Source organism: Pseudorca crassidens, chromosome 9, assembly GCF_039906515.1.
Source record: "Pseudorca crassidens isolate mPseCra1 chromosome 9, mPseCra1.hap1, whole genome shotgun sequence".
Taxonomy (NCBI): domain Eukaryota; kingdom Metazoa; phylum Chordata; class Mammalia; order Artiodactyla; family Delphinidae; genus Pseudorca; species Pseudorca crassidens.
This window is the reverse complement of record NC_090304.1, coordinates 50047061-50070235: the sequence shown is the minus strand read 5'-3', so window position 1 is coordinate 50070235 and position 23175 is coordinate 50047061. Positions and strand designations below refer to the sequence as shown.

At 48.7% G+C, this 23175-nt stretch overlaps 2 protein-coding genes across 7 annotated transcripts; one reads left to right on the top strand and one right to left on the bottom strand.

The window, feature by feature from the left end:
- Positions 1 to 35: 35 nt before the first annotated feature.
- LAMTOR1 (late endosomal/lysosomal adaptor, MAPK and MTOR activator 1) lies at positions 36 to 6806 on the top strand. Its single transcript, XM_067750212.1, has 5 exons — positions 36 to 191; positions 4885 to 5030; positions 5282 to 5359; positions 5703 to 5829; positions 6175 to 6806. Exons 1-5 carry the CDS (start codon positions 150 to 152, stop codon positions 6265 to 6267), a joined length of 486 nt encoding a protein of 161 aa, XP_067606313.1. The 5' UTR covers positions 36 to 149; the 3' UTR covers positions 6268 to 6806.
- Positions 4258 to 23140, bottom strand: LRRC51 (leucine rich repeat containing 51). 6 transcript variants are annotated; one of them, XM_067750206.1, is made up of 6 exons: positions 22966 to 23139; positions 14521 to 14603; positions 13768 to 13905; positions 9149 to 9354; positions 8080 to 8228; positions 4258 to 7799 (listed from the first exon to the last, which is right to left on the bottom strand). In XM_067750206.1, exons 3-6 carry the CDS (start codon positions 13847 to 13849, stop codon positions 7658 to 7660), a joined length of 579 nt encoding a protein of 192 aa, XP_067606307.1. In that variant the 5' UTR covers positions 13850 to 13905; positions 14521 to 14603; positions 22966 to 23139; the 3' UTR covers positions 4258 to 7657. The 6 variants fall into 6 exon arrangements, with proteins under 6 accessions (XP_067606307.1, XP_067606309.1, XP_067606310.1 ...); XM_067750208.1 differs by having other exon boundaries at positions 14521 to 14583; XM_067750209.1 differs by lacking the exon at positions 22966 to 23139 and adding an exon at positions 22842 to 22916 and having other exon boundaries at positions 14521 to 14583.
- Between the last annotated feature and the right edge of the window lie 35 nt (positions 23141 to 23175).

Below are 23175 nucleotides of genomic sequence, written 5' to 3'. Positions count from 1 at the left end.
AGCCGCGGCGGCTAAGCTCCTCTGGGAAGGGGTAGGCGCGGGGGCGGTGGTTACTTGCTGGATGCAGGCGCGGGTCATGTGACCGGAAGGGCTCCTGACGGACGCCGTCCCTCCTCGGCGCGGCCTGAGCGCCCGGCCCGACCCCCGCCATGGGGTGCTGCTACAGCAGCGAGAACGAGGACTCGGACCAGGTGCGGCCGCCGCGGGCGGGGCTCGGGAGTGAGGGCAGAGATCCTGGGGCATGGGGCCCAGAGAAAAGGCTGCAGAAGAGGGTCAGCAGGACTTCAGGGCTCACTGAGTACGGGGGCCCGGAGAGGACAGATTACAGAGGAGACGCCGGGCCGGGCTGCTACCCCTTTTAAAGACTCATTTCTTTCTGCACAGCCCCTGTGTTGGGATGTGCAGGCAGCCGCGTGTCCCGCTCGCTCGCGCGCCTTCCATCTTTCCCTACCTTCAGACGTTTACAATTTCAAGGATCCTCAGCCTAGGTCTCGGGGAAGCACTTTCTTCCCAGCTTCCTTCTCTGTGTTTTGTATTAGCGGGCTTTGTGAATCCATTGTAAAGGTGGGTAAGCTGAGGCTCTGAGTTAGAGTGTCCCGATATGAATCAGGAATCTGTGTATACTCTGAATCCCTGGGGTTGAAGAAGGAAGGTCACTGCTGATCTGGGGTCGGAGAAGGCCTATGGAAGTTGGTGTCATTTGAGTTGATCAGTGAAGGTTTTAATAGACACAGTGAGGACATCAGGACCTGTGGGAAGTTGGAAAGCAACAAATCGGGTTTAGCTTTGGCTAGACTGGGGGGAAAAGAGAGGTGGCCTGGGGAGCTCAGTTTGGCCTGCCTCAGTGCAGTCCCTACCTGGGGCCTCAGGGTTCCTCTAGCTAGAAGGGTGTTTGTCCTGGGAATTTGGCTGTAGATCTGATCCTTTTGCAGAAAGGATTAGGCTGGGAAGGCCTGTACAGTTTTAAATTCTGTCTCTTCCCCTTGGTGTATTCTAACTTCCTGCCACACTTAAATCCTTGCCCTGCCTGCCTGACCTCCTTTGAGGAGGGGAAGACCTTTTCAAGGATGAAGTCTCAAGTTGTTGGCCACTTGCCTTTTTGGTTACCTCTAAGCCTGGATCGTATATTTCAACACATATAGAGACAAAAACTGTAGAAAGGTTTCAGCAAGTAGCTCACAGTCCAGTGGAGTAGATGGTCACAGAAACGGATTATATCACTGGTAAATGGGAAGTAGGTCTTTCCCCAGTGACTCATGTTAATCTATTTTGGGTCAAGGACTTAAGCTGGGGAAAATGTCACTTGTATGAGAGGGATGGGTGGCCCCTGGGCCTCATTAAGCCTCCAAATGCCCAGTGAACATATACATATGTCTGTGCCTTATGTTAGGCATGCCATACAGCCAGTACTTCACACTTCACTCCAGCCTGTTAGAAATAGGAGGCAATATCCCTGCCTACTGGGAAAGCTATGGTTTAATGGGAAATTGTCCCTTAAACCATAATATGGACTCTTGCAGGGAATGAGTCAAGGGTTAACTCTTTATGAGAAAGGATACCAGCTTCTAGCTGGAATTGTGGTTTTCTTGAATCTCCACCTTCCCCTTGATGGGCTTTCATTTCTGTTTTTAACCCCCAGAGATGGTGCTTGATCAGTCCTGGGTGATTTGATGCCTCACGTGGAGAAGGTCTGCTTACTACCTGGTCTACAAGCCAAAACCATTCACTGTCCCCTCTTTCGGGTCTTGGGCAGGCCCCTCTCACACTCTCATATTGGACCCTTTGTTATAATAATAAAGAGAAATGTATAACATGTTACAGTTTTCAAAGACCTTTTACAGTTATCCCACTTGATTCTTGCCAAAACATCTGTCATATAGGTACCAGTTATGTCTATTTAAATGTGAAGAAAAACTTCAGAGAGGCTAAGTGATTTAGCCAAGGTTACAGAGCTGAGAAGTGCCACAGGCAAGGTATTTTGATGACAAGTCATGTCTTTATCCGTTGGGCAGACTTGTGTCTTCTAGCTGTGCCCACAGACCAGGTGGCTAGTGATAGGCCACGTACATGTCTGTGCTACAGTAGGCAGTGAAGCTCTGACTCCCAGGTTGACGTTGACTCCAGGACAAACGTTGGTGTGAAAACCTCCCCCATGCTCCAGTCACCCTTTTGGGGATGGGGTGATGTTATTTGTCCACTCTAATTGTGGTAGCATGGCCTCTTCCAGGAGTCTAGGTCTCAGGAAAACAACCTTGTTCTTGGAGAACCCCTTATCCTGCAGGAGGATCTGTCTGAATTGGGGCTGGGGAAAAGATGGACATATAAGAAGAAGCAAACTCCGGCTTCATTATGGAGCTGGCTTTCCTTAGAGATAGTTTAATCTTTGGCAAACATCTTGTTTTTAGTACTTAGCTTGTGTTTTAGGGGGTCGGGGTGTCTAGGAGTTGGGAGCTGATGAGGCAGAAGCCCATAGCTTCTGTCTCATGCTCTTGGGAACTGGGGACATGGGCAACCTAGGCTTGAGACAGAAGAGTAATGTCAAAAGGCTGGCCCTGCCTAGGGCAGGGCAAGCAGGGTAGGAGGAAGTATCCTCTGTAAGGAGAGTTGTGGAGTTGTGGGCAGGGGAGCTGGGAGCCTGCAAGTGTGAAAGTCTGGTAGGAACTGAGATAGGCCTGAAACGGAACACTAAGGAGTCCAGTGGTCTGGCACTGAGGGCTGGTGAGTCCGCTTTAGCCAGGATGCACCCTTGTCTCTGGTTTTGTCCTGGGTACCCTTGTTCTTTATGCTTTGGATAGATACCCAGCATATCCACTTATCCAGTTTGCAGCTGACACAAAGCCAGCAGGGATTTGCAGCTGATGGGCTCAAGGCAGGGTTGTATTCAGAAAGATTGCAGTAGATAAGAACAAGGGGCTAAAACGAGGAGAAATAACACATAGAATTATACAGGACCAGGGAGACTTGGTTTGGTCCCAGGTCAGTTCTGGGGGTTGTAGTGATTAGCATAGGCTAGCAGAAACAGGGCTGCTGAAACTAATGAAACCACATTCACAGAGGTGTGGTGGCTTGGCAAGGGAGGGAACAACTCCAACTTTTCAGGTAAGGATACACCGGGAGCACCAAGTTTGATTCTGGGAGTCCCACACAAAGAGAGCATCGGAAGAGAGGAGAGTGATCACCTGAGAGTAGAAGGGACCTGCCCTCAAGAAGGGACACTTGGGGACTTCCCTAGTGGTCCAGTGGGTACGACTCTGCACTTCCAATGCAGGGGGTCTGGGTTCGATCCCTGGTCAGGGAACTAGATCCCGCATGCACGCCGCAACTAAGAGTTTGCATGCCACAACTAAGGAGTCCGCATGCTGCAAGTGAGACTTGGTGCAGCCAAAATAAATAAATAAATGTTTAAAAAATTTAAAAAAATAAAATAAAAGAAGGGACACTTGGGAATTTCCCTGGTGGTCCATTGGCTAAGGCTCCATGCTCCAAATGCATGGGGCCCAAGTTCGATCCCTGGTTAGGGAACTAGATGCCCACATGCCGCAGCTAAAGATCCTGCACGCTGCAACTAAGACCCAGTGCAGCCAAATAAATAAATAATTTTTTAAAAAAAAGGGCTTCCCTGGTGGCGCAGTGGTTAAGAATCCGCCTGGCAATGCAGGGGACACGGGCTTGAGCCCTGGTCTGGGAAGATCCCACATGCCGCAGAGCAACTAAGCCCGTGTGCTACAACTACTGAGCCTGCACTCTAGAGCCCACGCGCCTAGAGCCCATTCTCGGTAACAGGAGAAGCCATGGTAATGAGAAGCCCATGCACCACAACGAAGAGTAGCCCCCACTCGCCACAACTAGAGAAAGCCCATGCGCAGCAATGAAGCTCCAACGCAGCCAAAGATAAAATAAATAAATTTATTTAAAAAAAGAGAAAAGACAAAGAAGGGACACTCGGACTGTGGGGCCCAGAGTTTGCAGCTGGAACTCCTGTCCTGAGATAATATGAGGAATGGCCATTGAGAGGTTGGACTTGCTTTTCCTTGGGGCCCAGGGCCTTGTCTGGCCTCACAGGGCCTCTCCATCCTGGGAGCAGACAGCCTTGCTGGGGAGGATCTGGTCTGGGGGATTAGGAGGGCCATTCTTGGGCTCCTGACTTGTATTAGTTTCTCCTCTACACCCCACTGTTTTGGTATTTTCCGTTTTGGTATTTTCCACCTCCTCTGTCTTCCAGTCTCCAATATCCTTTCTCTGCTGGGGGCTGGACCATTTTCTTTTTTCTTTTTTTTAAAATTTATTTATTTATTTTTGGCTGTGTTGGGTCTTCGTTGCTGTGTGCGGGCTTCTCATTGCAGTGGCTTCTCTTGTTGCAGAGCACAGGCTCTAGGCATGCGGGATTCACTAGTTGTGGCACGGGGGCTCAGTAGTTGTGGCTCACAGGCTCTAGAGCGCAGGCTCAGTAGTTGTGGTGCACGGGCTTAGTTGCTCCGCGGCATGTGGGATCTTCCCGGACCAGGGCTCGAACCCGTGTCCTCTGCATTAGCAGGTGGATTCTTAACCACTGCACCACCAGGGAAGCCCTGGATCATTTTCTGAAGCTGCAGGGCTGTTACTAAATACCTGCTTTGTGCCTCTGCCCGTCTTTTCAGGGCCTCTAAGACTGCTTGGTTCCACTTTAATTCATCCCAGACGACCAGCTTAGCTTAGCTTAGCTTCCAAGGGCAGGCAGGATCTGAGTCTTAGAGCCGACATTCCGTACAGTTGGGCACTTGGGATATTCCTAATAAAAATATTTTTGGTGCTTAAAGGTCAGAGCTGGGCTGAGAAGAGAGCCTAATAAAGGTGGGTTGGACTAAGGGCCTCAGGGCTGATGTCTACCCCCATGGCCTCTCCTAGGACCGAGAGGAGCGGAAGCTGCTGCTGGACCCTAGCAGCCCACCCACCAAAGCCCTCAATGGAGCCGAGCCCAACTATCACAGCCTGCCTTCCGCTCGCACCGATGAGCAGGCACTGCTCTCCTCCATCCTCGCCAAGACAGCCAGGTGGGCATCACAGGACCGGGCCTGGGGCAGACCTCCTTCATCCATATTAAAGACTGGGATGGAGAGCCAGGCCCAGGACGTGGGGGATGGGATAAGATCAGTGGGAAGAGGTGCCTCTGGGCCCAGCCCTGCTCCCGTGGGCAGGCAGGGACACTGGTGTCAGATAGCCCTGGAGTTGGCACCTGGCAGTGAGTCTTGTTTGTCCATCTCGGAAGCACCTGTTACGTCCTCTCTGCCTCTTCTCCCCAAAGCAACATCATCGACGTGTCTGCTGCAGACTCCCAGGGCATGGAGCAGCACGAGTACATGGACCGGGCGAGGCAGTACAGGTGAGCCTCTGGCCGGCTGGGATCCCTCAGGCTGCTTGGGCCCCTCCCTTCCCCTCCCTCTGATCCAGCTTTGGAGCCTGGGCCCCAGTCCGGGCTTCTCCTTTGGGTGTGGCCTGGGGGGTGGCCCCAAGTCACTTGGGTGCCTCAGTAGATGGTCCTGTTGAGCCAGTTTGCCCCATGACACTCAAGGGTATGGAGACTAAAGGAGGTCGGCCTGGAGTGGGTTTGTGGTGAGCTGAGGCTCCTGTCACCTACTTCTCTGGTCTGAGGAAGTGAAGCTTGCCTGGGCTGGCTGGGCCGACTGTGGCCTGACTGCCTGTCCCCCCTCCTCCCCCTCGGCCAGCACCCGCCTGGCTGTGCTGAGCAGCAGCCTGACCCATTGGAAGAAGCTGCCGCCGCTGCCGTCCCTCACCAGCCAGCCTCACCAAGTGCTGGCCAGCGAGCCTGTCCCGTTCGCCGACTTGCAGCAGGTGAGCCACCCCTCGCCCCGCCCCTGCCGCTGGGTGGCAGCGAGGCACAGGGTTCGCCCCTCCACCTCAGAGGAGGTAGGGAAGTGGAGTTAGGGAGCCTGGTAGCCTGTGGGCCCTGCTCACTCCCACCTCACTCTTACTTTTCTTCTTCTCCCCATCCCCTCTCTTAAACCTTCATTCCTTTGCTACCCTTTGTTCTTCCCTTCTGTCTTTCCCATCCCTGCCTTTCTCTTTGGCTCCCTGTCCCCCATCATTCCCTCTCTGGCCACCCATCCCCTCCGCCTGCTTCCGGATCTCCCTTCTCACCTGTCTCTCTGTTCCTCTCTCCCGGTCCCTCTGTCCCAGGTCTCCAGGATAGCTGCTTATGCCTACAGTGCACTTTCTCAGATCCGTGTGGACGCAAAAGAGGAGCTGGTTGTACAGTTTGGGATTCCATGAAGAGAGGGGTCCCTGGACAGCTCTTCTTCTCCTCTCTTCACTCCGTCTCCACCCTGCCTCCCCTGGCCCCCAGCCTCACTGTGGCTTATACAGTATCCTAACCTGCTACTAATCACAGAAGAAAGTGGAGGAGGAGGAGAAGAGTGAGGCGAGAAGCCTGAGCGAGTGAGGATGGAACAGGGGAGGGTAGAACCATTTGGGACTGGCCTTCAAAGCCCTGGCCACGGGTGGGGTGGGGGTCACCGGGACAGGGCCTGGTAGGTCTTCACTGTCACTGGGAAGGTGCAGGTGCCGGTGTGAGGGTGATCACTAGGGGGCCTCTTAGGACTCCCTGCCTACCCTTTCTTGGCCTCACTTCTGTCCCCCTCTCCCTGACTTGGTGCTCACATGCACCTCACGAGGGCTTGTGACCAGGGTCTGGATGAGCTTGAATTTGAATGAATTGAGTTTGTATTTCTAGCACCCTGGGTTTTTACATGTTTGGTTTTTTTTGTTTTGGTTTGGTTTGTCACCCTCGATAAAGGAAGTGTATCCATCTGTGTGCTGGTTCCAGCCCCTCTGTCCTGCCCACCCCACTACTACTTACTTCTGGCTACTCAAGTCTGTGAGCAGCGAGGTGGAGGATGGGGAGGGGGCATCTTCTAGGGGCACTAAAAGGAATCAAGGAGATAAGGCTTCAGGGTTCCCAGGTCTTAGCTGAGACTTGGCCTGCACTAACCTCAGATATGATAAGACTCAGCTTGTCCCTCCTCCAGTGATGGGAACACTGTCAAAGCTGAACTTGAATCTGAGGCAGCTCTCACTGTTGTGGGTATTGCCTCAGGCTCAGTGGAATTACCAAGAAGCCTGGTGAGGGAGTGGATGTATGCAGGGAGACCAACAGCACCTGGTACAGAGTCAGCAGACACATAGTTTCAAGCAGAAGATTCTTTTTATCAAGTGAAATCTTAAGTAGAATCGTGATATGTAAACACGACAGTGGAACTACTCTCATCTGATTGATTGAAGTGAGGGGTTCAGAGGTCACAGCCCATCTTATTGGCCTCCTGTCATGGAAGCCTCTGAGGCATCTCCACAGAACCTTGGTGCTCTGCGAAGCAACTCTAACCTCAGGATATCTGACCTAAAGAGGGAAAAGGGGCCCAGACAGGTTAGATAAGTTTCCCAAGGCCATGCAATCAGCCCAGGTCTCCTGCGTCCCAAGCCAGCAGGCCTCTCCTTCCACTTCCTCCTTGTTCCAGTGAAGTAAGACCAGAGCTACAGGCGCTTGCCTGAGTTGGGGGGCATCTTTACATGGTATAAGAGACTTCTGCTGAACAGCTCAAATCATTTATTGTCAAACCAAGCTGAGCATCCCCAGGCCTTCAGGACTGCTGGGGTCCCTGGAACCTCACAGTGCATTGTGCTTGATCCAGACCTTCTGGGGTTTGATGTTCATGCGTTTCCACACTTCAGCTGTTGAACGGTCTGCCTTGGTGACCCCACTGAAGTCGAACGTGGTGATACGGGGCAGAGTGCACAGCACATATTGCCTGTGGGGAAGACTTGGGCTGGGGGTCAGGCCCCCTTCTAGAACCCCTTTCCCCCTCCACCAGTCGCTCCTATCTCCTCTGACTGCAAGGAATGGAGGGACTTGAGTAGAGTGTGGGGGAGACTGAATTTATCCTGACTGACATCAAGAAATGCCTAAAGCCCTCTACTCCCTTCCCTGGTCCAAGCATAGCAGAAGGATGGTGTTAGGTTTCTAACCCTAACGCTCCTCCTTTCCCTCATGGGAGCCCAGCGGAGCCCACCTCCAGGCAGGGCACTTACCTATACCCCTTCTCTTCCTCTATGGGGTTCCCATGGAGTGTCAGGCTGCGGAGCCGAGGGAGGACAGCCAGCTTGTTCACCTCTCCAAGGCGCTGGATGCTGTTGCCATGGAGATAGAGCACACTCAAGTTGAAGAAAGTTGTCAGGACCTGTTGGGGAAGGAAACCGGAAGCTAGACTGGACAGAGCCGTGTATCTGTGCTCAGGACTGACTTGTGGGCAGAGAAGGAAGAGTTTGGGGAATGATTTGTCACCCTCAGAGCCGTACTAGATTGATTCCAACCTACTTTTATTTGCCTTTGAAGGGGTACAGGGGCACCACACTGACAGAGCACTGTGATCCGAGGGGCAGAAGGTATGGGCCTGGGTCCTGTCACTGCCACTGACTTGCCAGGTGCCTGGGCTCTCCTGCTTTTCCTTGAGCCTTAGCTGTCCCTTCACTGAAGACCATTCCAGCTTTGGTGTTCTAAGATTCTATCACAACAGGGGACAGGGGACAGCATCATGCTAGGTACATAAGAGCTTTTAAAATAGTAGTTAAATTGAGATCAGTGCACCTGGGGAACAGTTTACAAGTCATACTCTAACTCCTTTCCCCTCTAGCACAGATCCTGGATGAAAAGGGGCCAGTTTTGTTTGTTTCTTAAAATTTAGCCTGAGTTCATGGAAAGTAACTGCTGTACTTTTAGTACCTACCTCTGCAAAAGAACTTGGCACAAAGCACAGTGGGTGCCCAATAATAAGCTACGATTTTACTTCAGCCTCCTATGTGAAGGCTTGCTATGTGCCGGTTGCTTTTCATTTGTTCTCATTTAATCCTCACAAAATGTTTATAATGCTGGCATATTATCCCCATTTTTCAGACAGCAAGGCTGAGGTTTTGAAAGGTTAGGAGCTTGCCCAAGGTCACAGTCTGAGGCAGATCTAGTATTTGAACCTATATCTATTTGAGCCCACAGCCATGTGCTTTGCAGGGCACCATGCTGCCTCACTACTTCCTTGATAATATGTGGGAGGTGGAGAGGCTGGGGACTGGACAAGGTGGCTTCAGGTCCACCCTCTGGACTCACAGGGTCAATGGAAGTCAGGTCGTTGAAGGACAGGTCAATCCAGGCCAGGTTCTCTGGATGCTCCAGAAGCTGTGAAACCACATGGTTGAAGTCTCTGAGGTCATTGAGGACGTTGTTGTTCAGCCACAGGGACTGAGATATAGACTTCCCTGACTTTGCGTGCCTTAGTGGTCGTAGCCCTGTCCGTGGCTTCTCGTTTAACAGATCTGTGGGGACAGAGTGAACTTTGGGTATGCCATCTTTGCTTTTCTGGCTCGGGGTGGGGGGTGGCAAAGGAACAGAACTGGGAGAATTTGTAGCTAGAGGAGCTGGCAGGGCCAGAATCCCATGCTTGTGTCCAGTGCGACTGTATGCACTGCTCCCCAGGCCCCAGCAGTCAGAGTGAGCTTGGATTAAGGGTCAAAGACTTCACATCCCAAACTCTTGGTTTGGGTCACGTGCTCCTCTCAGGTCTATTGTATAATTGGGTCCTCTGTATACCACCCCTGTGTGGGAGTTGGAGGGAGGCGGATTTTATAGATGAGGAAACCAAGAAGCAGAGGTGTTGGACTTGAGCCAAGATGCTGAAGCACAAAATCCAGAATTATCCACTGGTAGAGCCTATAGAATTCACTTCAGTGTCACACACTCTTGATGTCCTCTCCCTCTTCCATTAGTATTGAGTATCTGCTGTGTGCCAGATACTGGATATACAATGGTGAACAAAATGAGAGATAAGCTCTGTATGAATAATAGAGCAGGGGTGAAGCAGATGTTTATGCCTTGGAGGAGCTCAGATGGGAAAGATGAAAACAAACGGTGAATATACTATAATAAATGCTATTTAAATTGTGGAAGCACGGAAAAGGGTCTCCTAACCCAGTTTGGGAGCTTAGGGAAGTTTCCCAGGGAAGGTGAAGCCTGAGCTGGATATCTCAGTGGGTTAGGAGACGTTAACCAGGCAAAGAAGGGTGGAAAGGGTGAGAAGAGCATGAGCAAAGTTACAGAGGTATGGAATAGCATGGGCACACACACACGTACTACACAAGGGGGCAAGGAGGGAAAAGGAGACACGGAGCCTTGAAAACCAGGCTGAGCATCTTAGACTTTATCCTGTAGAAGATGGGAAGCCACTGTAGGGTTGAAAGCAAAGGAGATGATACAGCTCTCAATTCAGAAAGATCACTGAAGGTTTAGTGTGGAGCATGGATTGTAGGGAGTGGGTGGGACTGGAAGACCAATTTGGCTCTTTCAGTCATTTAAGCAAGGATGAGGGACATACAAACAGCATGACTTGATGGTTGACTAGATGCAAGGGTAGAATAATATTCAAGGGTGTTGGGACTTCCCTGGCGGTCCAGTGGTTAAGACTCTGCACTTCCAACACAGGGGATGCAGGTTCAATTCCTGGTCTGGGAACTAAGATCCCACATGCTGTGTGGCGCGGTTAAAAAAAAAAAAAAATTCAAGGGTATTGCCCAATGTTCTTGATGACTGGTGAGATGCCAGTCCTATGAACTGATACAGGATTAAGAAAAGGAGAAGAGGGACTTCCCTGGTGGTCCAGTGGTAAAGAATCTGCCTTCCAGTGCAGGGGACGTGCATTTGATCCCTGGTCGGGGAACTAAGATCCCACATGCCGCAGGGCAACTAAGCCTGCGCACCACAACTACTGAGCCTGCGTGTCTCAACTAGAGAACCCGCGTGCCGCAAACTACAGAGCCCGCACACCACAACTAAAGAGAGGAAAAACCCACACGCCACAACTAGAGAGGAGCCCACACGCTGCAGCAAAGAGCCGCGTGTGCCGCAACGAAAAGATCCCACATGCTGCAATGAAGATCCCGCGTGCCACAACTAAGACCCCACGCAGCCAGAAAAATAAATAAATCAATCAAAAAAAAAAGAAAAAAGAAAAGTTGGGAAGGTGATGAGTTCAGGCTTGGCCTTGGCATATCTGAGGTTCCTGTAGTACTAGAAAGAGGAGAAGCCGAGTAAGCAGTTGGATATGAAGGAGACATAGACTTGAGAATCATTAGCATAGAGTGTATACAAGTTAGAGAAATAGATAAGATTCTTCAAGCAGAACGAGGGTGAGGGGAGGGGCATCCATTAAAGAAGTTAAGAACCAGGGCAGGGAGAACCAGGAGGCTCACAGTCTCAGTGGCAGAGTCAGAACCATACACCAGCTCTGGCTGAGGTGACTAGATGCTTCCTGTTGCCTCTATGCCTTTAGTTACTTGTCTAAAGCTGCCTCTCAGAAAGGAAGTAGTACTTTCTGAACTGGTCCACTTGTCTTCACCCTCGCCTCAGCTCTTACTAGACACACTTCTCTTCCACCCCCACCCAGCTTGAACTTTTTCTCCTCAGCTGCAGGTCAGGCAGCATCCACCAGGTGGCTCTCTGTCTTGGTCCGGGAGTGAGTGGACCCACAGTTGGGGCCTGAGGGTGGGGGGGAGGTGGCAGGAGGGTCATGAAGCGGAGTACCCCAGCTCGTGAATAAACCCTAATCCTGACCCCCAGCCTCACATCGCCTGACTGCAAACCCTGAAATGAAAAGAGAGATGAGTAAAAGTTAAGATCAAAATAAGCCCACCTACGGACTAGCCTCCAGTCTGGTGAGGCAGCAGCTTGGGGAATGCCAGCAAGCATGGGCTGATCCCCAGCTCAGGGGGAGCCACTGGGGATGGCATTGCCTAGAACTTGAGGCTGCCTGGGATTGCTGTTATCATGGGTGGAGGAGGGTGTCCACGCTGCTCTCCGCAGACTCCATCAGAGCACTGCATTGCCTGAGGATCTGTCAAAGCTGCCCTGTTCAGAGTAGGCCAAGGCGGGTCTGGAAATTGGACCACAGATATCAACACTCAGAGAACTAGGGATTGTCTAGCCCCAGGAAGATCTGGGGAAGACATAATTCTGTCTTCATATCTATGAAGGGTTGCCATGCAGCTTTTCCCACGTGTCCACAGAGAACACGTGTTTGATGTGAAGAACTTTCTTGTGTCATTCCTCACCCTGTAATGGAAGGGCTGGTAGGTGTGTGGTATGGGACTCCCTTAACTGGGTTTGTGAGCAGTTAGAGCACTATGGGTTGGAGGTAGTAGACTGGATGCCTTCTAAAGTCACTGCCATTTCAGATTCTATGATCCATATATTGATTAATTCAGGAAATAGTGTACCAGGTACCCCAAAACTCTACCCTGTCCTCTAACCCCAATTTTAAGTAAGTGTGCCAAATGCCCTGGGGAACCTGAGGGGACTGGCCTTTTGGGGCTTAGATGTGCCTCTCCTTCTCCCTTCCCCACTCAGCAAGGAGCATATGCCTGGCATACGTGTACAGACCTAAACACACATATATAGAAGGCTTAATAATAGTGGGTGCTCAAGATTTAACTGTTAAATGAAAGACAGGGCATCTGTGCAGATTATGTTTTGTGCTGTGCAGTTATCCTTGGTCATAGTAACTTGTCTCTCCCCTCCTTCTGAGGACACCATAGAGGGCTAAGCCACACTCCCCACTCAGATCTAGGAATTCTCAGGGTAGGTAGGAGCCATACTTCTCTCCTTCCTCTGTCACCTCAGCTATCTTGTACATAGCCATTATTGCAGCTAAAACCCTGTGAAACATGGACTACATCAATCAGAAGTGACGCTGTGCATAATAAAGGAGGATCACGGCAAGTGGGTGTGTGCTATGAGAGAACAAATGGGAGTTACTGCTGACGGCAACCCAAGTAGTAAGTACCCTAAACCCAAACCCAAGTAGTATCCAGTACCCTTGATAACTATTCATGTGCTTCCTGAACTTAAAGGTGGCCGCTGCTTGCCTAAGAGAGTCGACCAAAGCCAGATAATGGCTCTAGGTTATGTTGATGCCAACCTGTGTTCTGTGAAGGCAGACGTACTGATGTGTTTATGAGAGCAGATAACAAAGACAGCAGAACTTCCCTGGGAAGAAGCACATTCTCTTGAGAATATGATCTTGATGAGAGCCTCCCTCTGTCCCCTCCTGAAAGGTACTAGCTGCCCATTTACACACACACTGAATGATAAAACAGGAATGAGCGTGGGCAGTGCTGGGACCTGTAATAAGTGTGGGTGATAATGGAATAAATTTGGATATGACTGAAATGAATATAAAATTTGTCAATAAATATTTAGACTGGAAACATGCCAGTTTGTTAATAACAAGACCTTACATGTTTTACCAGTGATCAGAACAGGCTTGTGTCCTCAGAGTGGGTTCTGCCTGTTGGCTGGACTCTGTAGCAGCCTGTGTTTTCCTTTCATTAGTCTCTTCTCTCCAGGTAAAAAGTGGAGAATATACTATTGGCTGATAGACTGGCTCTCCTGTTTTCTTCCACCTGACTGTCTTGCTGTAGCCTGGCTTCTTTTGAAGATCATCAGTTACCCTGAAAGCCCCCTGGGTCCTTTCAGATTTGCTGGTAATTTTTTAAAAGGCCAAACTCTTCCACTCCCACCTTCCTACCCACTACTCTCCCCAAAATAGCAGCAACAAATATCCCATATGCTTATGCAAAGAATCTCTTTAGGCTTTTAAGTAGAAGACTGGCTTCTCCCTAGGGACCACACCCATCCTGCTGCCATGGTGAGTGGAATGCTGTGCTCTGGGGGCTGACCTTGGGTCACGTGGATGTTTCGGAAGGAGTAGTCCACAGGGGGCTCTTGCACCGAAGTGTTCGTATAGTCCTGTTTGTTCATAACTCAAGCCATCATTTGTCAGGTGGAAGCATGGGCCCTGGGAATCCGGGTTCAGCCTGGGAGGACAGAGAAGGACTGGTGTTTGGCCCTCAGGTTTCCTCATAGCTCTCCACCCCTGCTATATACCCTCCACTACTCCAGGTTTGCATGGCTGCATTTCTACTTTAAGATAACAATCATGATTCCTTGCATTTGTAGGGCACTTCCTACTTCTCTGAGCACCTTCACATCCCTTAGAGTTCATTGATAGTTATAATACCCATTTCTACTTTCCAAAGAAACTGAGGCCCCAAGGTGAGAGCACTTGCCCAAAGTTAAGCCAGTGAGTCAGCTGTGGACTACAATCCTAGTCTTCTGAATCCTACTCTGAGTCCTTTTCTGCTACTCCATAGTAGTTGCCATGAAGGCTGTCTTTATAGCTACCCTCTGGTGACATCAACTGGGCTATTCTATTGCTTAACAAACCCCTGAGGGCCTGCACTGGATCTGGTGTCTGACAGCCCTTTGCAGTCTGACCCATATGGGGATTTGCTACCTTCTCTGCTCACCTTGTCTGTCGGCCCCATTATCTTTTCATCGGAAGACCCTACTTTCAGCTACGTCCTGAATGTAGTCATACATATATAAACATACATACATATAAGACCAGAGTCTGCCTCACTCTCACTCACCTGTCACTGATGCCTGAAACTCCACCATTAGGGATTCATTCCTTTGGGTTCAGGGATTGTTCCCTGTTAAAATGGAAATACCCCTTGAGAGGGGTGAACACAGTGTTATCAGTCATTTACAATGTGGTGTGAATTGTCTTATCAGATCCTTTCCAATTTATTAGCTCAAATAAAGCTGAGAATTTTTCGACTGGGCAGAGCCATGAGAACACCACTCACCTGTGAAGAGGAGAGCTGACACAAACAAAAGACAAATAGACTGACAAATACATGTCCCAGTCAACCTCCCCTTCTCACTTCATCCACTACTGTCACCTCCTTTGCATTTACTACTTTACTTGCTTTCCAAAAGGATTTGAGGTATTTTATGGTAATAACACACTCATAAAACAGGATGATTTGTAGAACAGAGCTGTCCAACAAATATAATGAACATCACAAATGCAAGCCATGTGTATATATTTTTTCCACATATGTAATCTAAAATTTTCTAGTAGAAAAGTCAAAAGAAACAGGTGAGGTTATGTTTAATAATATATTTTATTTAACCTAATATATCCAAAATATCATTCAACATATAATTGATATTAAAATTTGAGATACTTTACACTTACAGCACATCCCAACTGGGACAAGCTACCTGTCAAGTGCTTAATAGCCACTTGTGACTAGAGGCTACCATACTGGACAGTACAGATATAGAAAATGAAAACATGGAAGAGAAAGATTAGAAGCCAGAATAAAGGAAGAGAGAGAGATGAACCAGGGAATTAGGAAACTATGCCTCTATTTATCCCTGAAATTCCTGGCAACTAAAGCAAAAGTGGAAACCTTAGTATATGTGGTTCTCATCATTCAATTCAAAGAAACAATTTGTATCCAGAGACTATGAAATTCACAAATGTTCTTAAAATGGAATTCCTCTTAAAAAACCATGGACCTGAGAGCTTATAATTCAGCTTAAGCTTAACACAGTCTAGGTAAATTCCTTTTTTGGTGACTTAACATATGAAGGATAGAGTTTAACAGGTTTAGAGGAATGGAAAGTGAATGTCTTCCTCTCAAAAAGCAGCAGTCTCAACTGAGCTTTGGGTAAGTGATGGCTTGAGTCACTTCACAGATGAATTCTCTGTCAAGTGTGAGACTGGCCTGATGGGCATGGGTTGTTGATTGGGGAGACCTGAATCTTTGGATATCAAATCTACAGACACAACAAAGAACACATTATTCTTTTGTAGAAATAGAGGAAGCTGGCTTGCTTCTCACCTAGACGCGTCCCACTTGAGAACCCACAAGAAGTTTGATGCCTCTGAGCAAGACTGGATACTTTTCTCAAGTTGGGACCCCAGAGTTCAGCACTACAGGACATGGATTTTAGCTTAAAACATTTAAGGGCGGATTTTTACCATTAATCTTGACCATCAGAGAACCTCAGTGCAGTTCCAAAGGACTTCTGATTTTGTGTAGCACCAGCTCCTGAAGCATTTTTCTGGATGAGTTAGTATTAAAAATAGAGCCCTGGGGCTTCCCTGGTGGCGCAGTGGTTAAGAATCTGCCTGCTGATGCAGGGGACACGGGTTTGAGCCCTAGTCCGGGAAGATCCCCCATGCCGCGGAGCAACTAAGCCCATGTGCCACAACTACTGAGCCTGCACTCTAGAGCCCACAAGCCACAACTACTGAGCCTATGTGCCACAACTACTGAAGCCTGCGCGCCTAGAGCCTGTGCTCCGCGACAAGAGAAGCCTCCACAATGAGAAGCCCGTGCACTGCAACAAAGAGTAGCCCCTGCTTGATGCAACTAAAGAAAGCCCGAGTGCAGCAACGAAGACCCAATGCAGCCATAAATAAATACATAAATAAATTTATTTATTTATTAAAGATAAAATGGAGCCCCAAGTAGTTCGACAAATTTGCCCGTTGGAAAGGGTTATTAGTCTTCTCCATTTAAACACCAGCCCAGGCTGTGAGCTAGTGTTGTGTCTTATTCATCATCTAACACAGAACCTGGCTTACAGCAGGCACTCAGGAAATGTTTGTGGGAGGAATGAATGAGAAACTGCCAAATACAAGGATTTCTGTTTTGGGGATGTTGATGCTAAGCTGCACTTTCTAACAATTGGCTCCGAGGTTCAGCTATTTCAGTCCACACCTCATTCACAGTAAGATATTTAATTCAATTCTTCAAACATTTGTTCAGCGCCTGCTGCCCTATGCTTGACCAGAAGGAATGAAGCCAAGATACAAATAATAGAACCCTGTCTGTAAAGAGCACAGGAAATCCTGCTGGGTTGCTATTGATTGTGGCAAACCAGCCTGCATCCAGTTCTAAGAAACAGCTGCCTACTTAGTGAATACTCTCATGTTTCAGTACTCAGCTCTAGCATACCCTCTTTGATGAAGACTTTCTTTCCAGATAAAATTGATCATTGTGCCCTGTATCAGATTGATTCCCTTGATGAACTCTATCATGGTCTCCCCTGTATCCATCTCTTTTGCCCTCTTTGTAGTTCCATCCACTCTGATGCTGGGTTCAGCCATGCGACTTGCTTTGGCCAACAGGATGTTGGTAAACATGAAGCAAATAGAAGCTTAAAGAGAGGACTTGCCCTGTGCTCTTTGCCAGTGCCAAGAGAACATGGTTAGCCTGCTGGAGGGATATGAGAAACGTGTAGGTGAGATACGTGAAAAAGAAAGCCAGTGATCCCAGGTGAGGCCATCCTAGACTAGCCTATAGCCAGCCTACCCGAAGGCAAGATCACGAGAGTCACCCAACCCACATGTGACGGCAAACACATGAATGAGCCCTGCCAAGACCAGAAGAAACACATGGCTGACTCGGAGGCTTGGAAGCAATAATAAGTGTTCATTGTTTTAAGCCACCATGTTTTTGGATGGTTTGTTATACAACAATAACTAATTGATATATGCCCCCACTGTACTTTGAATAAAATTTCATCACAGCCTGTTTCCTTATCTGTAAAATGGAGAGAAACCCTGTCTTGAGAGCTGTTGTATGTCCTGTAGCAGGTGTTCAATAAATTGAACCAGTTGTACTCTCTGTACTCATTTCTTTATAACCTACTTCCTGTTCCCTCCCTGTAAGCTTGAGGACAGGGAAAGAAGTCAGACTTCTTTCTCTCTTCCCACCATTACCCTGCACCAAGCCTGGGTATTCACTAAAGCCTTGATGGATAAATGGAGAAATGAAAGAAATGAAGGAATAAATGAATGATATCTTCAAGGTGTCACATAGTGAACCTGACTGCTGGGGAGAACTGACGAGCCTTGAGGTTGCCTTACTCGCTCCAGTGGCTATGTTTTTGGAGTCAGTCTTTCCCAGCTGCTGTTCAGCCTCATCACCAGGAGCTAGTCAGACCCTAGCGCCTTCCTCATTTGTCTACGTTGACTGAATTGATGAATGACAGGGTTAGGGGCATACCTGCTCTGTTTTGGAGTTTTTCTTCTCCCGACTGGAAATATCATTTACTGTTTTTCTTTCTTTCTTTTTTTTTTTTGCAGTACGTGGGCCTCTCACTGTTGTGGCCTCTCCCGTTGCGGAGCACAGGCTCTGGATGCGCAGGCTCAGCGGCCATGGCTCACGGGCCCAGCTGCTCCACGGCATGTGGGTTCTTCCCGGACAGGGGCACGAACCCGTGTCACCTGCATCGGCAGGCGGACTCTCAACCACTGCACCGCCAGGGAAGCCCTACTGTTTTTCTTTTTTAATTTTAAAAGTTAACGTGATAGCTGAATAAAGTCAAACAACATAGAGAGATACATCAAGTGAAAACGAAAAGTGTGGCTCTCCATCTCACTCTCCAAGAACGCTCATGATTTACAGGTTGGGAATATAACCTCCTAGAAGACATATATAACAAACTTATGTATATTTTAAAATAAACACATACTTTCTGTTCCTTTGTAAAGCTACTTTTTTCTTTTCAAATTGTTGTAGACTCTCTTACCCTTTTTAATAGCTGCAGAGTGTTCCATAGAATTTGTGTGTACCCTACTTTAACTTTACTTGGGCTCCCCCAGTGATGCAGTGGTTAAGAATCCGCCTGCCTGTGGCACATATATACAATGGAGTATTACTCAGCCATAAAAAGAAACGAAATTGAGTTATTTGTAGTGAGGTGGATGGACCTAGAGTCTATCATACAGAGTGAAGTAAGAAAGAGAAAAACCAATACCGTATGCTAACATATATATGGAATCTAAAAAAAAATAAGTGGTACTGATGAACCTAGTTGCAGGGCAGGAACATAGAGACTGGACTAGAGGACTTGTAGTGGGAGGGGGAAGCTGGGGCGAAGTGAGAGTAGCATTGACATATATACACTACCGGATGTAAAATAGTTGGCTGGTGGGAAGCAGCAGCATAGCACAGGGAAATAGGTTTGGTGCTTTGTGATAACCTAGAGGGGTGGGATAGGGAGGATGGGAGGGAGGCTCAAGAGGGAGGGGATATGGGGACGTGTGTATGCATATGGCTGATTCGCTTTGTTGTGCAACAGAATCTAACACAGTATTGTGAAGCAATTATACTCCAATAAAGATCTATTTTAAAAAAAATAAGGCCTGGGAGTCAGAAGAAAAAAGAAAAAAGAATCCGCCTGCCAATGCAGGAGACACAGGTTCGAGCCCTGGTCTGGGAAGGTCCCACATGCTGTGGAGCAAATATGCCTGTGCGCCACAACTACTGAGCCTGTGCTCTAGAGCCCACGAGCCACAACTACTGAGCCTGCGCTCTAGAGCCCGTGAACCACAACTACTGAAGCCCACGCACCTAGAGCCCGTGCTCCGCAACAAGAGAAGCCACCGCAATGAGAAGCCCGCCCACCCCAATGAAGAGTAGCCCCCGCTCGCCGCAACTAGAGAAAGCCTGCGCGCAGCAACGAAGACCCAACGCAGGGCTTCACTGGTGGCTCAGTGGTTGAGAGTCTGCCTGCCAATGCAGGGGACAAGGGTTCGAGCCCTGGTCCGGGAAGATCCCACATGCCGTGCAGCAAATAAGCCCATGTGCCACAACTACTGAGCCCGTGCGCCTGGAGCCCATGCTCCGCTACCAGAGAAGCCACCGCAAAGAGAAGCCCGCGCACCACAACAAAGAGTAGCCCCCACTCGCTGCAACTAGAAAAAGCCCGCGTGCAGCAATGAAGAACCAATGCAGCCAAAAATAAAATTAAATAAATAAAATTATATATTAAAAAAAACTTTACTGGGCTTCCCTGGTGGCACAGTGGTTGAGAGTCCGCCTGCCGACGCAGGGGACACGGGTTCGTGCCCCGGTCCGGGAAGATTCCACATGCCGCAGAGAGGCTGGGCCCGTGAGCCATGGCCGCTGAGCCTGCGCGTCCGGAACAGGCTCAGTAATGGGAGAGGCCACAACAGTGAGAGGCCCGCGTACCAAAAAAAAAAAAACTTTACTTAATTTAACTTCATTTAACCAATCCCAAGTTGATGATGGAAATTTGTTTTTAGTTTTTGGAAATTGCTAACAATTGGAATTTGATTTGTTGATAGCCTGTCTCTTCTCTCTCTCAGGTAAGTAGCAACATTATGGCCCAGGAAGCTGTGAGGAATATTGAGATGAAGAGATCTGATAGGAGATTCAACAGCCTGGCCTAGTGAGGGTTTCTATTTATGGGCTACAGGTGGAAGAAAAACCAAAGACCGTCATGAAAAGTCTTCCACATAATCTAATGTATTCTGGGAAGTTATATTTCTAGGTGCCAAAGGTAGGCCCCAAATTCAAACTGGTTCCTGCCCATCTCTCTACTCCCATCTCTTATCCTCACCTCCAATTCTGCAGGCCAGCCAAATGCAGCTACTCGGAGTAAGTTCCCTGCACCTGCCTCTGGGCTTCTGCACATCCAGCTTTCTCTGCTTGGAGTACAGTTTCTTCTTTTTGCCTTGCTAATTTTTAATGACTCAGCTCTGGTTTCCCTTTTTTCTGAGGAGCCTACCCTCATGCCCAAGTCTGGATGTGCGACTTCTCTTCTGGACTCCCATAACACCCTATATTTACCCTTGGTAGCACTCGTAACACTAGTATTATCTCCTTACTATCTGTGTGTACATAAACTCCACCAGGGCAGAAGCCATGTTTTTCTCATGGTTGTATCCTGACAGTGGAGGCAAGTAGTAGGTACTTAACAATATGTTAAACATTGCAACAGTGAATAACACTATAAAGGAGAGGGACACGACGTTGCTATAATTGAGGGATCTGAGCTGCTCTAGGCAGTCAGGGGAGATAGTCCTAAAGAAGTGATTGAGAGGGACCTCCCTGGCGGTCCAGTGGTTAAGACTCTGCGCTTCCAATGCAGGGGCGTGCGGGTTCATCCTTGGTGGGGGAACTAAGATCCCACATGACACGCGGCTCGGCCAAAAAAAAAAAAAAAATAGTGATCGAGAGAAATATGAAGGATACGTACAAATTAACTATGGCAGAGGGAAAAGATGAACATTCCAGGAAGAAATAACAGCATGTGCGAAGGCTCTATGGTAAGTGGTTACTTGAAATTTTGAAGACCTTAAAGAAGGCCATATAACTGGAGGGAGAGTGGGAGGGAAATGTATGGTTAGACTGGAGGCTGGAGAGGTCGGTAGGAGCCAAGCTGAGATGTTGCTTGATGCTAAGAGCAATAGGAATCCCAAGGTATATTTTTAATTGGGGGTATTGTGGGGAAAGTGAACAATATCAGATTTGCATTTTGAAGGATTACTCTGGTTGCAGTATGCAAAATGGCTCGGAGGGAAGGCAGGAAGGATGTGATGGTAGCTACGACTAGAGAAAAGATACTAGGAGTAAAGCTGACAGGATTTTATGATGGATGGGAAATGAAAGAGGTATTAAAGATAATGCTTGTTTTTTTGACTTCTGTAATGGTGGACAGAGGTGAGAACACTGGAAGAAATTCAGGCTTGGAGTACATAGGGATTACGAGTTCAGCTGCAAACATGTTGAGTTTGGATGTTTTTGAGATATCCTGAAGGAGATGTTGAAGATGCAATTGGTTATATAGATCTGGAGCTTGGAGATGAGGGTTGGGTGGGGTTGGAGATACACACTCCCGTACATCTGCATATAGGTTGTAAATGAAGTTGTGGATGTGGATGAGAACATCCAAGAAGAGAGTCTTAGAGTGAGGTGGGAAGTGGGCCTAGGACCAAGCATGGGGAAGCTTTAAGACAGTAAGTGGACCAATCAGGGCCAGCTAGGAGCCAGCCAGAAGCTAACTAATCATGGCAGCATCAGACATGGGTGCTGTGTTAGCAAGACTGTTTACTTCTTGTTTAGTTAAATCTGTTTGATTCCCATTGTCTTTAGTCTCTCTAGTTCTCTTTCCCCATTTAAACTTTCAAGGAAGGATATGAAACCCATTCAGGCTGAAATGTAAATAACTCAATGTAGGCGATACAAGTTTCTTTTCCCTGGGGCAGTTTATCTTACTACTTTGAACAAGTCCTTAAGCTAGAGAGGCTGTAGGCTCAAGCTAGAGACTTGGCTGGAAGTTGGCAAACAGGGGTCTAGTCCTAGCTGTCACTGACTTGGTGTGTGGCCTCCAGCAAGTCACTGCTCCTCTCTAGGTTTCAGTTTTCCAATCTGTGAAATGGGGATAAACATCCTTGGACTCACCAAGCTCAAAAGAAAGACTGGATGTGAAGACACTGGGTAAGTTGTAACAGATCTGTCATGAAGACTGTAAAAGGAGTGAAGCTCTAACTGCAGAACTTGGAGAAGCAGACCACAGAGGAGGTGTAGGGAGAAGAGGTAATTTAAGGACAGGACCCCTAATAAGTATGTGTGGGAAGATCCTGCTGACTCTCTGAAAAGGAGGCTCTACCCTTCGGTCTTCCTGCTTGGAAGGAAAGGGGCAGTTCAAGCCCCAGAAAGTTTCCTACAAATCCAGAATTAGGGACGGTGATTTATTCTAATCTTACTCCCATGTCTTGAAGAGGGTCTCAGTCGACCAGAGGAAAACCAACCCCATGTCTGAAGGCGTTTCAGATCTCCCAAGATGTGTCAGGGATTTGAGACAGTAGTATTAGGGGGTCCCATCTTTGTGATGGGGGAGGTTCTTAAGCACCCCCAAATCTGTCTGGGTATGTGTCTCAGCCTTCCCTTCCCTCCCCGCGCCCGTCTATCCCATATGGGTTTGTGTCTTGTTCACTGCGAAAAGGGATAAGGGGTAAGGCGGGGAGGTCTCAGGCCCCCGAGAAAGGAAGATCTTAGTCTTTCTGGGTGCCCCTCCCCTCTCCATAGAGTTCTTGTCCCCTAGAGCAGGTTTCCTGTTTTCCCGCCCAACTCACCCGCAGTTGCTTCCCCTCCAGCCTCTGCGTCCCACTATCTCAGGGTTACTCAGAGCAACTCTATGGTAACTACCTATGTCACCACGTCGCAGCTGAGCGCCGTAGGCGCTGCCGCGATGCCTACCGGGAGCTGTAGTCCGTCAGGGGCTGGGTTCCAAGGCCGCGGGCAGTGCAGCTATTTGTACTTGCCTTCGCCCTGAAGCCGAGGGCCGGGGTCCGGAAGTTGTGACACCCTTTCTCCCTTTCCAGTGGCCCTCACACTTCCTTTTCCCGGGTCCTCCAGCGTGCTCTTGCGTGTGACGCCAGCCGACAGGGGCCAATTGAAGGGCGGTGC

What these genes read in the sequence shown, in the direction of transcription:
- LRRC51 (XM_067750210.1), bottom strand. Translation starts at nt 13,849, where the DNA reads ATGAACAAACAGGACTATACGAACACTTCGGTGCAAGAGCCCCCTGTG. An exon ending in ACCTGACTTCCATTGACCCT is followed by an intron (nt 8,229 to 9,148) that starts GTGAGTCCAGAG and finishes CTTCCCCAACAG; the next exon opens with GTCCTGACAACTTTCTTCAA. An exon ending in GAGGAAGAGAAGGGGTATAG is followed by an intron (nt 7,800 to 8,079) that starts GTAAGTGCCCTG and finishes TCTTCCCCACAG; the next exon opens with GCAATATGTGCTGTGCACTC.
- LAMTOR1 (XM_067750212.1), top strand. Translation starts at nt 150, where the DNA reads ATGGGGTGCTGCTACAGCAGCGAGAACGAGGACTCGGACCAG. An exon ending in ATCCTCGCCAAGACAGCCAG is followed by an intron (nt 5,031 to 5,281) that starts GTGGGCATCACA and finishes TTCTCCCCAAAG; the next exon opens with CAACATCATCGACGTGTCTG. An exon ending in GACCGGGCGAGGCAGTACAG is followed by an intron (nt 5,360 to 5,702) that starts GTGAGCCTCTGG and finishes CCCCTCGGCCAG; the next exon opens with CACCCGCCTGGCTGTGCTGA.